Source organism: Pholcus phalangioides, unplaced genomic scaffold (assembly GCF_987345545.1).
Source record: "Pholcus phalangioides strain wild (caught in Gottingen) unplaced genomic scaffold, Ppha-v1.0 ptg000003l_1, whole genome shotgun sequence".
Classification (NCBI taxonomy): Eukaryota; Metazoa; Arthropoda; class Arachnida; order Araneae; family Pholcidae; genus Pholcus; species Pholcus phalangioides.
Window position 1 is genome coordinate 14,614,808 of NW_028301596.1, and position 14,549 is coordinate 14,629,356.

At 35.5% G+C, this 14,549-nt stretch overlaps 1 protein-coding gene across 4 annotated transcripts in view; it reads left to right on the forward strand.

Moving 5' to 3' along the window:
• The window catches only part of LOC149088149 (agrin-like), a 140,753-nt gene that overhangs the window by 93,138 nt on the left and 33,066 nt on the right, over positions 1–14,549 (forward strand). For all 4 annotated transcript variants that reach the window (XM_089244946.1, XM_089244929.1, XM_089244937.1 and 1 more), the window contains exons 2-3: positions 8,718–8,933; positions 9,037–9,252. In XM_089244946.1, the coding sequence (XP_089101072.1) occupies positions 8,718–8,933; positions 9,037–9,252 (432 nt within the window). The remainder of the gene's footprint in view (positions 1–8,717; positions 8,934–9,036; positions 9,253–14,549) is intronic.

A 14,549-nucleotide genomic window follows, 5' to 3' on the forward strand; every position in this document is an offset into this window, starting at 1 on the left:
CACCTTCAATCAAACAACTTCCAGTTATTCGAATTACATTCCAGTCGGAAATTTAATATATATATATATATATTTATTTATTTAATTCTATTTTGATCTGCTAATTTAAAAAAAGAAGAATGTATCGGAAGACATTCAATTTGTAAAATCCGGAGGAATGAATACAGATGATAAAGGACATGGAATTCAATGCCCTAAATGCGTTATTTCAGTCTGTTTCCATCCACAAAGACGAAAAAAAAGGACAATCAATTTAGAATGAAACGTGTATGTAACGCGACTAGAACAGCTTGACTGACTGTATCCCGGAGACGTTTAATTAAAGTTAGAACGTTTTCCGGACATGTTTTCGGATTCATTTATTTATCTTTTATTTTTGTTTTTTTGTAAAATTTCGAAATTCCTCCGTAAACTTGTTATCCCGCAATCTGGAAAGAAATGACAAATGCGTTGTCAGAGCTAATTCCGGAACCGCATACTAATTATTTTCGAACAAAAATTCCCAATTTTGTAGCTTTTCCCTCAGCTTGGGTTTTTCACGCATGTGTTTTTGTTCTCTATCAATTTTTTTTCTATTAAAAGGAAGAAATTTTAGGTTTTTGTGTGTGAATTTAAAAAAAACTAAACAAAATATGGTAATGACATATTCTGGGATATAATAGATTCTTCAACAGAAAGTGAATTATTAGAATATTTATCTTTTTTATGAAAGTTTTCTAAAGTTATGAATAATTTAAGGGGAATAAATTCGTTAATTGCTATTTATTTTTCCAAACTTATTCATTCCAGTTTCAAACCGAAAAAAAATGGCACTTTTAGAAGTGCTTGAAATATGATTACCTGGAATGTTCATATTTTATGAATTATTTTCTACTTAAATGTAGTGTTGTTTATGAATTAGTAATGAATGTTTCCCTTAGAACTCTCTCTAAAAACACATTATGAAATTCCACGAACACTATAGATATAGCGGCTGTTTTGTCGTATTTTTCTTCGAGAGATAAAGTGATGATTTTTCTTAATGCGAAAATATGTCTTTCCACAAATTCTATATTTTTATTTTTCATTTTTAAACAACTTACAACCTCGGTCCATCACCTTGCATAAATTTATTGCGGTTGCCGAAGACAGAGGGGCTGGGGGTTAGGTTTTATGATCGAGATGGCGATGCGCCAAGCATTACTGTGCGAAATGCCTTTAGATGGAAGGCATAAAATCATGAATGCCAAATAGATGCTCTTAAATTCTGGTGTAGGGAAAATGCGACGCTACGCAATCCAGAACGAGGGTTACCATTTCCGTACGGTGTGGAAATACATTTTCGAAATGGAACTCTATGAATTTCACGATGTGTGTAAATGACATTATATAATAACAATACAACAATGGTGGGAAGTATTAGAGCAATGGGTTTTAAACAGGACTTTTAAAAAACGCATTTGAGGATACGATATCAAAAAAAGTGTAATATCATTACTGATTATTCTGGAGATTCAAATAATGACCAAAATTTAATTTTTAAATTCTTTAAAAAATATGAGTATCACTGACACATTGTTAGACTTTCGCTCGCAAAAATGTGTAGGTGAGTTTGTGGCACTGAATGCGAATCTGGTATTTGTTTTGTCAAACTGGCTCCGCCTGTTGAGATATAGCCAATCCAGCAAAAGTAACACCAGTTTTGAAATCAGCAGCCCAAAAATAATCTGAAACACTTAAAACATGAGAACACGGAATTTTTTTTTAAAGTGTCATCACCTCTTGTATTGCAGTTTCTAGATGATTTTGCTATTTCTTCCTTTCAGTGCAGTGATAATAAAACCATTTCTTTTTTATTTAATTCTATGTGTTAGGACGGTAATTTGATAAAAAATAATTATTGTATTGGAAGGCATGAGCACGTCTTAGAAAGGGATTTCAAAATTCTGGTTTAGAGCATTTTTGGTGTATTCAGTTGCAACCATTTTCAAAACTAGCGAAAGCAGCTTGGCAAACACTTTCACCATGCGCTACCGACCACTTTTGCGAAATGAAGTTTTCACTACATTTGCTCATGAAAGTAAATAAAGTAGAGATCGCTTTTGAATGCAAGTGATGGTATTTGGGTGACCCTTTAAAAAATGACCCCTTTCTAACTATAATTATGAAAAATCAATAACAAATGCCACTATTAATTCGACATTTAAATTTAATTTTGCAATTGAATTTTGAGTTTAGGGTTTTATGACACCTATTTGTGGATAACTAAAGTATATAATTAATTACAAAAAATATTTTTTCTAACAAATATACATACATATGAAGAGCATTGCTATTCAAAATAAATCAATGCTATTAAATAATAGGATGATCATAAAAACAGAGAAATAATTATTAATATTTAAACGTAGCTGAGAAATACTGTACGAAACTGCGTGATGCTAATGAAAAGAAAAATGAAATGCTAAATTTACTTCCTCCAAGACCGAGCCGTGCTCTGAGAGAAGGGCAAGAATGTGATTAAATACTAAAATTAAGCCATCAGACAAAGCTAGGCAAGCCCTAGTTTGGAACCAAACAGTGACTTCAAACAATAGAATTGCACAGTGCTCAAAAATATAGAAGTGCAGTTGAGGAGCTCATTTTCAAAAAGGAACATTTTCATTTCTGCTAACTTTACAGTAGATGTAGAAGACTTCTACTGTAAAGTAGAAGTGAAGAAGTACTTACATTAATTTACCTATTTAAAGAAGTCTTCTGCTTCGTAAAAAATATTCAGATTCCTTGTTTCTTGATTTACATTGAACGGAGTCATATACATTTGAATTTTGGAAATATTCAGTTTTCAAGGAAAATTAGTAGAAATGTAACCTCTTTTTGATTACAACATGAGCTGGCCAATTCTGAAAAATTGGAAATTTCTACATCACCTGTTGATTCTAGAAGATCACAACTAGCTCAGTAAAGCATCCTTACTGTCTGTCCTCTCGTGATTAACACAAGAAACACGATCATTCTACAGTGGAATCTCCCAAAACGGACACTCTGGTTAGCGGACACCTCAACTGCCAATCTTTGAAAGAGAATCAAAAATCGGAAATATATAGATCATGTTATTCATTTTAGGGGCCGTTCAAGTATTACGTCATCATCGATGGGGGGGGGGGGAGGGTTTCCGATTTGCTGACTTTTGATGACAAGGGGGAAGGGGGGGGTGTTTGGATAATGCTTACGTCATCAACCACCCTTTATGAAAATATGAGTTAGGATTCAGAGGGGCAGAGCTGATGACGAAATTCTGCTGACAAGGGGGGGAGGGGATCAAAAATGGCTAAAAATTTGCTTACGTAATACTTGTACGGCCCCCTTAAATGTGAAAATGAATCCCATTTGATAAAAGTAATGAAAATTAGTATATTTAGTTAATTTAGTATATTTTCCACATAAATGAAGGAAACGTCTGGGGAAGCCGTAATTACAACTTATTTTATTACAAATATTACAACATGTAAATATGAAAAAAATATTTAGTTTATATTAATATAAAAGTAAAAGTTTATTTTTCTCACCCCTTCCCCCCACCCCCCCTCCCCAAAAGAAAAAACAAAAAAAATCACAAAATAACAATTTCTCTTCAACTTCGATACACCATTGATGTGATACTATTTTATCCCCGTTGAAGAATTTTAAAGTTACAACTAACATTACTGAAAAATATCGTCTAACGTTAAGTACTCGTATTATATAAAGCCTTGTTTCATTCGGTAACTAGCATTATTTAGTGTCTTATTTGTTATTTATAATACTATATATATAACCATAAATGTAAGTCTTCAAAATAACACATCGTTATATATGAACTAAAGCAATATTTGGAAAATATTCCATCATACAGTCTAAACAAAAATGTTAGAGATTTATTTTCGAGTTTTCTACTTTCAACATCGCAATTGTAACATTCCCCCAAATATCGCGGGTTTAGTACGAAAATGTTTCAAATATTCAGGCGTTTTAGAAAATAAACTTCTCTCTTATCTTGGAGCTCTATTCTCATGAAAATTAGAATGAATAAACCAGCTTAGAATTTGGTATTACGTTCTCTTCTGTGCGAGTCTTATCACTACATTGTGAGCTAAACTATTCATGCGTGCATGTGTGTTTAAGCTAATATATATATCCATGCGCTCTGTTTATCTTCAGTTTATATTAGAATTGCTTTTCGGCATTGTATCTGGATGCAGTATGGAATTCAAAATTCTTATGTGTATGTCTAAACTTTTCGGCAAATGTCTAGGGGATTTATTGATTATGAAGGATAGAGAGCTACGGGCTTATTTTAGATCTCCATTAATAAGAATGATAAAAGCGATTAAGCAGGGTTTCACATACCTGAAATAACTTAAAACGGACCTTGTATGTCTCTGCTATCTCTAGATACAGTGTAGAAACATTTACCATACTTTCGTGCGCATTATTCGTGGATTATCGGAGTTTCTTTGTATGGATTCAGACCTCAGCGTATCATCTGCAGCTTTTTTTTTTGGAGAGGTTGGAATGAAATCACAAATATTTTTATTAATTCTTGAAGGACCGATTAAAATGACCAGAGGTTGATTTTCACTAAAAAAAACTCAATTTCATTTCCGAAGGTTTTTTTTCTTTAATGTTCAATGTAGATATGAGTGTAGGTAAACAATAGAATATAAAACTTGGCGTTTTCAATTTTTCTGAGTTTTACAATTTTATAACTAAATTCCATTTATAACTTCTTCGCTCTAGAGGCGCACATAATATATCTATTTTTTTTTTATGCTAAGGCTTGAGGAGGGAATGTGATCCAATCTCCCTGTTAAAATGTCTCGCCACAAAGAGCAACAGGCCTGCAATAATACAGTTTTACTCAATCATTATACTCACAATTTAAAAAAAAAATGATAGTACTGTAAAAGCCATTACTTAGAAACAAACTTCGCGTTAGACTCATCTCATACACGCAGATTTTCCAGCGTGGCTCAGATCTTCTTCGACCACCTGCTTATATCTGTTCATTGAGATAGGGCGACGGGCCATAATCTGGTTACGAGGAAGAGGATAACATTTTCACAGAAAATCCGAATGCCCAAAATTACGTGAAAACACGTGATTGTGCGGAAAGTACGGGACATATGGTCACTTAACTTATCAGAAACACACAACTCCGATGAAATCACATTAAAAGGTATTCACGGTATCATGAGCAAATAAAAATTGCCATACGAAATCTGTAAAATCAGTACAAATCATCAACTGATATTTTACGGAATTTTGCAATGCTAAATCGAATTATCAAACTACATAAGTAAAAATAATAGTTATTTAATGCAAAATACTATCCGTTAATTATGATGATTTATGTCTCCTCACACTCATCTAAGTGCGAGAATTTGCATCAAACAGCTTTCGCTAACACAAACATCCTAGTGAATTTATTCCCCGTTGAAACTTTCGCCCATTCCCACTATAAAATCCGTTTTAATGGGCCGCTAAATCACACATCGGCCAACTGCACTTCCTATTAAAGCAAACACACACACACACACACATAACCTTGACAAGCTCTTGCATCATCCTAATCGAACATTCACTGCGGGCAGTTTAATTTTTCATAAATCTGAACTTTCCTGCGGATATATCGCCATCCTGGTTATTAAACTTCCACGGCTTAGCGATTTCAATTACGTGGATCAAACTCACTGCGAGTATACACAAACCCACACACACACGCTCGCATTTGAACCGGATGGCTTAAAATATACTGTTAGCTTATATTTATTTATTTAAACTCCTTTATCTGCATTTCTCACATGGGCTGGGTTTTTGGTAGGGGTAGGTAAAGGTATTTCCAACCCAAGTGTGTTCGGAAGTGAAACTGTGGGAATATATTTTGATTTTTCCTCGATGATCTTCCACAGTTTTCTGGAAGAGAAAGAGAGCTCGTGTGTATGTCGCTCGCTCTCCGGACGTATCGCAGCGGAAATTCATATATGAATAGCTTTTCAAGCGATTAAATTCCCGAACAGCAGGTCTTTTACTCGTCGAGAGAGGAGCCAAGTTGTTTAATAACGTTCATTCACTTGCTGATAGGGCACTTCCTACGATCCGTCGACGTGAGGTTATTGCCTATGCTCCGCACGAACAACTTCTCCGCAGTGAAAGTTGATGATGTACTGCCGCTCCGTTAGTTTATTGTAACCCACCCTCGCGGCCCACGTTCCTTTAGTATTAAGATTGCTTTCCGTGCTTTTTGGTGTGCGTAGATGAATGATGCGCTCCTCCAAGACCACGTTTCCGTCACCTCATTCATAATATATTCAGTTTTCACTGGAAAGGAAATCGAGGATGGAAAAATGAAGAAGCGTGAGAGAGAGAAAGAGGTGTGTTCGATTTAACATTAAAAATTAGTTTATAAATATATAATACTATTTTTAGCCGGAATTCTTTCGGAATAATGAGATATCTGAGGCCGATACACTATTTTCTAATAATCTCATTGGTGAAAATGTTCGCGTAGCCTCGAAAACGTGATTACATGGACGGGGTAGTTTGATGGAATTCGATATCTTAATATTTGTGAAAGAAGACCGATAATATTTTCTCGGCCAATAAGGGTATCAGCATTTCGATTAAGGTGCTGGAAAAGAAACCCGTACGTATATGAGGATTATGCAAGAAACTGTGATGAAGTTTGATAAAGATTATACAAGTTTCATGAAGTTCCCTTTCCACGGCATGATAGAAATCACTAGAACCCCATTGTAAAATGTCATGTCCTTTGTAATTAGGTTGGTTTTTACCGCTTTTCAGCAGGTGCAAAGTAAGGTGTATACGAAAAGATGTTTCATTTTGAAAAGTTAATGTTACAAAATATATCTGGGCTCATCATTGCTATAATAAGAGACTTTTAATGAAGCGAGATATCTCGTGAATATTTCTAAAAGGGTTGAAATGTAGTGAGTAAAGATGCTCTTTTCACAGGGTTTTTACTTAAAAATAGCTACTCTGTGTTTTTTAACCATTTTTTGCGTTTATAACAAATTGTCATATTTGCTCGTCCTATTAGATCTTATATGACGAAAATTTATGAATAAAAATTCACTTTCGCTGCCATCATTATAAGCAGTTATTGGTACAACTTAACAAAGGCGTAATACTGAGGAAATAGTTGAGGTGAATGCATAATATTTTTTTTCCTTCCTTATTATCGATCCACATTTCAGTTCTTGTCCTAATTTCTATAAAATAATACGCATGTTTCAAATACCAAGCAAGTTTGTAACTGGTACTTATAAGTAACGACAGTACATAGTGAGCTGTAGATGCTATGTGAACAAAAAAAAAATCGATTATTATTTGAATGTGCGGCTATTTTATTTTTAGAACTAATGAATGAAATCTCCATGTAAGGATACTCTGTGGATTAAGAGAAAATGCTGAAAAAAATCTGTTGTAGAGATTATCGTTGTATCGGGAGGCAGACCATTGTCATAGTACCCACCAGATTTGTACTCCCTTCGTATATTATCCAAATCCAAGTTATTAGTACCACCTTTGGTAAAACTAACCTTTGAATCAAAAAATTGTTAATTAGAAGAATAATTAACAAAATTCAATTAGATGTTTCACACCTGTAAAAGTGCCCCATTATAAATGTAAATGAAACAAATTATTGTTTTCTTCGTGGTGGAATGAATAAATAAATATTCCTGCAACTGCAATACAGTCGAATCCCGTTTTAACGGCTACAGTTATTACACAGATTTCGTTTTAACGAGCACTTTTGTAATTCTCGGATAAGTTTACATGTGAACAATGCAAAAACCTGGAATTCCTTTATAACGAAACTTCCTTATAACGAAATGATTTATCCGGTCTCTTGGAGTGAGTAACAGGACTTGACTGTACCCAATATATTTGAATGTATTTTTTTTTTCATTTCTACTGTAAATGTAGAGCGCTGCCCCGGTACTTTGAAGTATCACGTGAATTGCTTCGGTGTATGCCAACTAGTTTTTCGAAGAAAAAAAAATATCTAAGGCTTAATTAGAGAGAGATAGAGAACTAAAACGACCTACCAAAAGTTCCTACCAAACGTTTTTACCAAACGACCTACCAAAAAGTTTTCGAGATAATTATTTCATTTGTTTCATAATGTGGTACTTAAAGGCGTCAGTAGGGGTTGAGTCAGGCCCGTCATTTGGGGGGGGGGGGGTCGGCTTTTGAAATTACACTAAAAATAGTATATATATATACAAATATATATATATACATACACTGAGTACATATGCTTTGCCCCGCCCCCCCCCCGGAAAAAGTTGAAATGGGTTGAGTGATTTGTATCATGCCATAGAGAAGGCTAAGCAATTGCTAGTGCTGGTTTGAGGGCCTTCTTTTTTGTAAAGGATGATGCTTCTTAAGTTCCAAATAAAAGTAGGAGCAAGGAAGGTAGCGGAGGGTGCACAAGAAAAGGTGTGCACTTGTTTTTATATATCTTGTATAAATGCTGGAAAAAAATACATAGTTTCATAGGGTAGCAACTTTGAAATACACATTGCATAAACACAGGCTATATCTGTACTCATTCCTTTATTTTTAAAAATATATTGTACATTCAAACTTTTACTTAGGTACGTATTGAGTAGTATATACAACTCTTCAAGATTCATTTTTACCATAGTAAATGGTTTTTTTTTCTTTCACAGATCCATGCGAAGGAGTAGAGTGTCCAACGTCTCAGGTTTGCCAGCTAGATGATAGTAGGAACCCTCTTTGCCGATGCAGTGCCATCTGCTCACCGGAATTAAGGCCAGTATGTGGTTCGGATGGAAAGACCTACACCAATGAATGCAACCTTCGAGTCGAGGCATGCAGGTCTCGGAAAATTATACGGATAATCTATGCCGGGGAATGCAGTGCCGGTGTGTATCTTCATTATACTTGGTATTCAATACTCTAAGTGAGATGCTGCGATGATGGATACGCATGTGTATAATGTTGAATGATTCCCATTCATCTTTTCAGGTGCTAACCCATGTGAAGGACTTGACTGCGGACCCGGCGAGGAATGTGATATCGATCGCTTCGGCATAGCGACTTGCCAGTGTCCACCCGCTTGCGAACCAGTGATGAGACCGGTTTGCGGGTCGGACGGTCGGACTTACCACAATGACTGCGAGCTGATTCGGCAAGCATGCTTGTCTAAAAGAGAAGTGACTCTGATGTACAGAGGTGAATGTGGTAAGTATGGAAATCAGTTCAAAGAAGATTTACAAGGTTAATCGATCAGTCGTTAATCGCAGTTAAAAATTTTAATTGATTTAATTGACTCGATAAATAATATCCGATCAAAATATTCGATTAAAATTTTTACTAAAAGTTTATAATTTAACTTGATTTATTTAACTAAACAGATTAAATGTCTTAAGTTATGTTACTATACATAACATTTCAGATAAGTGATTATATTCAAAGATATTTGAATCAATATTTTGCTAAAATTTTTAGACATTGAAAAACCCCAAGAGTCGATTCAACATAAACTGGTGATAGTTTCTAAAACTACCCCGATTAAAACAAAACGACAAGATCCGAGTTAAGAAATCCCAGGATATGGAAAGCATTGTTCAGCATATCGTTTCCCTTATGCCAGAGACATGAATGTGCAAATTTTCCCTTTTGAGTTTATCAGCTGGTTGGATCACCTTTTCTACCCGAGTTTTTACAGAAATGCAAATGTGTATCCATATTGAAACACACTTTAGGAGGACATCTTTCATAGAGTAACATTCAAAAGTCATTTTAAAAGTTCTAGAAATGTTCACATTCATTTTTTTTGTAAAGGGGGACAGTATTAGAATAGATTCAAGCGGGTGCCCATTATATCTTATTTGTTTACATCCATTCAGGGGATAGATGCGTGAAATAAATAGAATATATTTTTAAGAAGCATACATTGTATACTTGCCAACACTACGTTTGCTGTGAATGAATAGCAGTTGAAAATATTCGATTAAAATTTGATTAATCGGTCGATTAATCGATTAAAATTTTTTGATTAACAGTTAAAAATTTTAATCGATTCCCACCCCTAATTATAATTAATTATTGTCAAACAAATATATTCATCTCATATTTGTCGACTACACAGTACAGTATATGTCTTTTTTTAAGTTTTGGTGATTTACATTTTGATTAAAAGTACTCATTATTTACTACGATTGACGATTTTTCAGAACTTTTAGGGGATAGTTTGAAACTTTACTTGCCTTTGACAATTTCTTTTTCCACTGTAAATGGTAAATTTATTTGCATTGACAATTTTTGGCAATTCTTTTATCAATAACTTTCTTTGCATTGACAAGCTTGTTTCGACTGCAAATAACTACTTTACTTGCCTGCGACAATTTTTTTTCGGCTGTAACTGGCAACTTGCTTTAACAACTTTTTTTTGCGTTACCGAGTAATTTTCTGAAATAAATATGGTTAGCCTAGGTAGTTACCATGTTATGTGATTTGATAATTTTCTACCGGAACAACTTCCAGAAGCCGGGTGGAGAAACTCTTGCCAGTTCACATTTGCTGGCCAGAGTGTGTATAAATCGTGATATAAATGATTTCCATTTTACACATTTAATTCATGAAATGATCTTCAAGACTGCAATTTTCGTGTCAACGGCTTCGTTCTTATATTAGAGGAAAATATTTTAGTTCTTATGTCAAAATATTGCCATTTTTTTCCATCGTTAGGTCTGTTTTTCCTACATTTTGACACAGAAATCTTTTCTCACAGCAAAAGTATGGGCACCGCTGTGAGTTCTTTTCTTGCGGACGAGCTCTATTTTCAGCCTTGGCGAACCCCTCATGTATATTTAACATCCTCTTTTGGAGACGAGAAGAATTTGAATAACTTTCACGGCTGCATTCCACACAACGATATAAATTTTGGAATTTTTGATTCTTCGCATTCATCTTACGATTTTTCTCCTTATTTTCAAGCGAGAAATCCAGCCACGTCTTAGAAATTTCAGAGATATTTTATATGCGTTATTACAAGAAATGCGTTATATCTGCATGATCCCTTTCTTACACTATTTTTTCTAAGGGCTATAGTTGGATATTTTCTCGTAGGATAAACACCATATTTTACAAACAGATAAATTCTTTACGAACTTGCAAATTGCGGATTTCCAGTGTATGCATTCGTAATCTCTAATACCTAGAATAATTTCATGGTAGAATCCAGGCGCTCTTTTAAAATGCAGGACCTGTTGAATCCAAACGGGAAATATATCCAATGGATATGAAATACAGCTCCAAACACCATCGTACAAACTGAGTTTGACATTTGAATGATACATAAAGCATCCACTAATTTATGTTTTCAGTGTATCACTGCTTGTGATACAAACAAACGGTCCTGAAAAACAAACATTACGCACCTGTTAATCTCAACTGCTTAATATTTGTTTCTCATGTTAAAATGAGACGTCTTCTAATGCAGAGATTACATTATACAATTTTGATAAAATATATTGTGCAGAACTCGAAAAAAATAATTAACAAACCTACATTCTCTCGAATGTAACCGATACACTTATTTGTTGAATTTTTCAAGTTTTATGAAAGGATTTTAAGATAACTTTAATAGTGTTATTTTTGCCTTAGGCCGGGATTATACTATAAGTGTTTTCTAAAAGTTATTTTATGAAATTTTGAAAATACAACCAATAAGATTATGGGTTGCATTTTCTCGAATGTAACCTATACCAACCTTTATTGGTTGGGTTTTTCAAGTTTTATAAAAGGGATTTTATCAAACTTTTATAAATACCGGCCTTAGAGATCATTGAGGATTTACCCTGTTGTAAAAAATGTTATAGTCACCGCTTGTTATAACAACCTCACGTTATTGCGGCGACAATTCCATTACAACAATAATCAGCATAAGTCTCAGATGTTTCCATATAACGACTATCATAAATGTTTTCCTTCCGATATAACAACCACCCGATACAACGTCCGTTTATGATGAGACAATGGGGATCGTTATAATGAGCGTCGGCTGTAGATGTCATGGCTCTCTAATATTGAATGCGCATGCGCACCAGTCGCTGATAGCGCGCCCGAGTGGCGTAGTGGTAAGATGATTGTCTACCACCGTGAAGGATGCCGTCATGGTCCCAGATTCAAACACAGGGGATAGTATAAATGAGGTATTTTCCCTAATCAGCTTGAGGCTACCGCCGACAGATGGAGCCTCCATTCCCAACCCAAATCATTAACGGCAGAAAATTGTGATATGGCCAGAAGTTGGTGTTAGAGGAATATGAAGGGGTACATGTGTGGTTCAGTAGTAGTAGTTGCTGATAGCACTACACATAACAAGCATTACACAGAAACAAACTTCACGTCAGGCTTCACTACACGTGCACGCACATTCCAACATACATCAATTCGTAAGAGGTTCCGCAGATGAATATGGACGAGGTGCATGTGTGGTTTAGTAGTAGTTGCTGATAGTGAAAAAGATTACTGGATCGAAATCACACTCGTTGATCCTCACCGTACGTTTACTGTACACGTAATACACTCGACAGGCGATTAGCAGGAGTGCACCTGTTCAGTCTTGCTATTCAGTCTTTTACTTGCATATGCATGGTGAGTAAATGACCCGTATCTTACGGGACATCCCCATAATTGTAGGCGTCTCACTTTTGTTATAAACTCTCTTGTCCCCCTATTTTCAAAGAGGCTTACTTGAATTTCTGAAATTAATCCCTTTACGATCGCGATGAAATGTCTCGCACAAACGCAATCGTATTAGAAATTCATTCCATATCGATTCGTTTTCTTTACCTACTCTCTCACATCACACACACACACACGCACGCGCGCACACACACAAACACACACACACACACACACACACACACACACACACACGCAATTACAGTGGACACACTATAATTGCTTACTGCAATAGTGCTAATTAACGTCGTCCGCGGCCCGTGATCCTATCCCAGCGCATGCGTTTCGCGACTTACGACACATTATTCAGTGATCAACTGCAGCTTCCTTTCGTCTCATCTTGACTCAAAGCCTGCATGCGTTTTTCGATATTTTCACTCTCTCAATTTTGGACATTGACCGCATCAGTTGGACCGTCCAGTTTGCGAAGTGGTAAACTTCGGGATTGGGCAGTAAAATATATATGACATGATGTCACTCTCCACTTGTTTATGCAAGATAAAGACAGAAAACCGGCTGTTGCGTGAAGATGCTTATTTTTCGAGATGTTGATGTATCTCAAGAAGGAAAATACTCATCTCTACTGGAAATCGAACCCTCGTTCCGCACACGTTGATAACACTCGTCCTGCAATTGTGGGACTTGGGTTCGATTCGTGGTAGAGGTAGCGATGAGTTATTTCCAATTCTATATATATAAAAAAATCACAATCTCCAAAAATTAGCATCTTCACACAACATTCAGTTTTCTGTATATCATGCATAAACAAGGGGAGAGCGACATCATGCCATAAACAAATTTATATAAACACACACACACACACACAACCGTCACACAATTTTTCATCACGACTCAAGCAACGCACACTGGATGGGCGTCCGTCTTGGGAAGCTCAGCCGACAGTGCAGATTCAACAATAGAGCAAAATCAGGTCGAATTGAAAAAGCAAAACAGCTTATGGATTTCAGGGCGAGTGAGTCTATAGACTCACCTCAAATTCGTTTCTGACACTAAAGAGGATTCACAAATTCGAAGAAAATTCGGCAATAAAAAAATGGTGCCAAGTGGTATAGTTATAACAGAAAAGTCCCATTTCTTCGAGTGGGATGTGTCAAAAACAATGTTTAAGTTTCTCTTATAATCAACATCGAGGAACTGAAAAGAATAATCATGGAAGTGATAGAGACTCTTCCGCAATCGATTTCAGTAGACACATGATTTGAAATTGAGTACCATTCAGATGTAGTTCGAGCTTAGGGTGCTGAGAGATATTTAAATGCGTCATTATTATGCAATGAAAGGGCGTAGAAAAACATTAAACACTTCCCGTACAATGTTTCGGCAAGAAATTTGGGTTATCTCTATTTAACGAACCATCGATAGATATGATGAGCTTGTCCTGATCTAACTGCACGTTAGAAAAAGAAAAAAATGGGGTAAAAAAAAGGAAGAAATATAAAAGTAAAAAGTACAATAGGTAACATGGATAAAAGAGTTTTCTAGAGGCATCTTTTCACCCTCATCCTACGCGTTCTTTTTTGCTCTGGCATGTATATAGTAAGAAGATACATTGTAAAGAAAGTAAGGAAGGAAAGGAAGAGCAACATCCATAAACGATGGGATTGTTATAAAGCTCCACGATGGTAGAGAGAGAGAGAGAGGAAAGAAAACACAGAGAACCCTCTCTTCTTTTTGTTTGAATTATTCCACTGGTGTTTGGACGTAATATGACGCCCGTGATTGTAAAGAGGTTTATTGCGTATTGTTTGTGCCGCATTAAACGATAA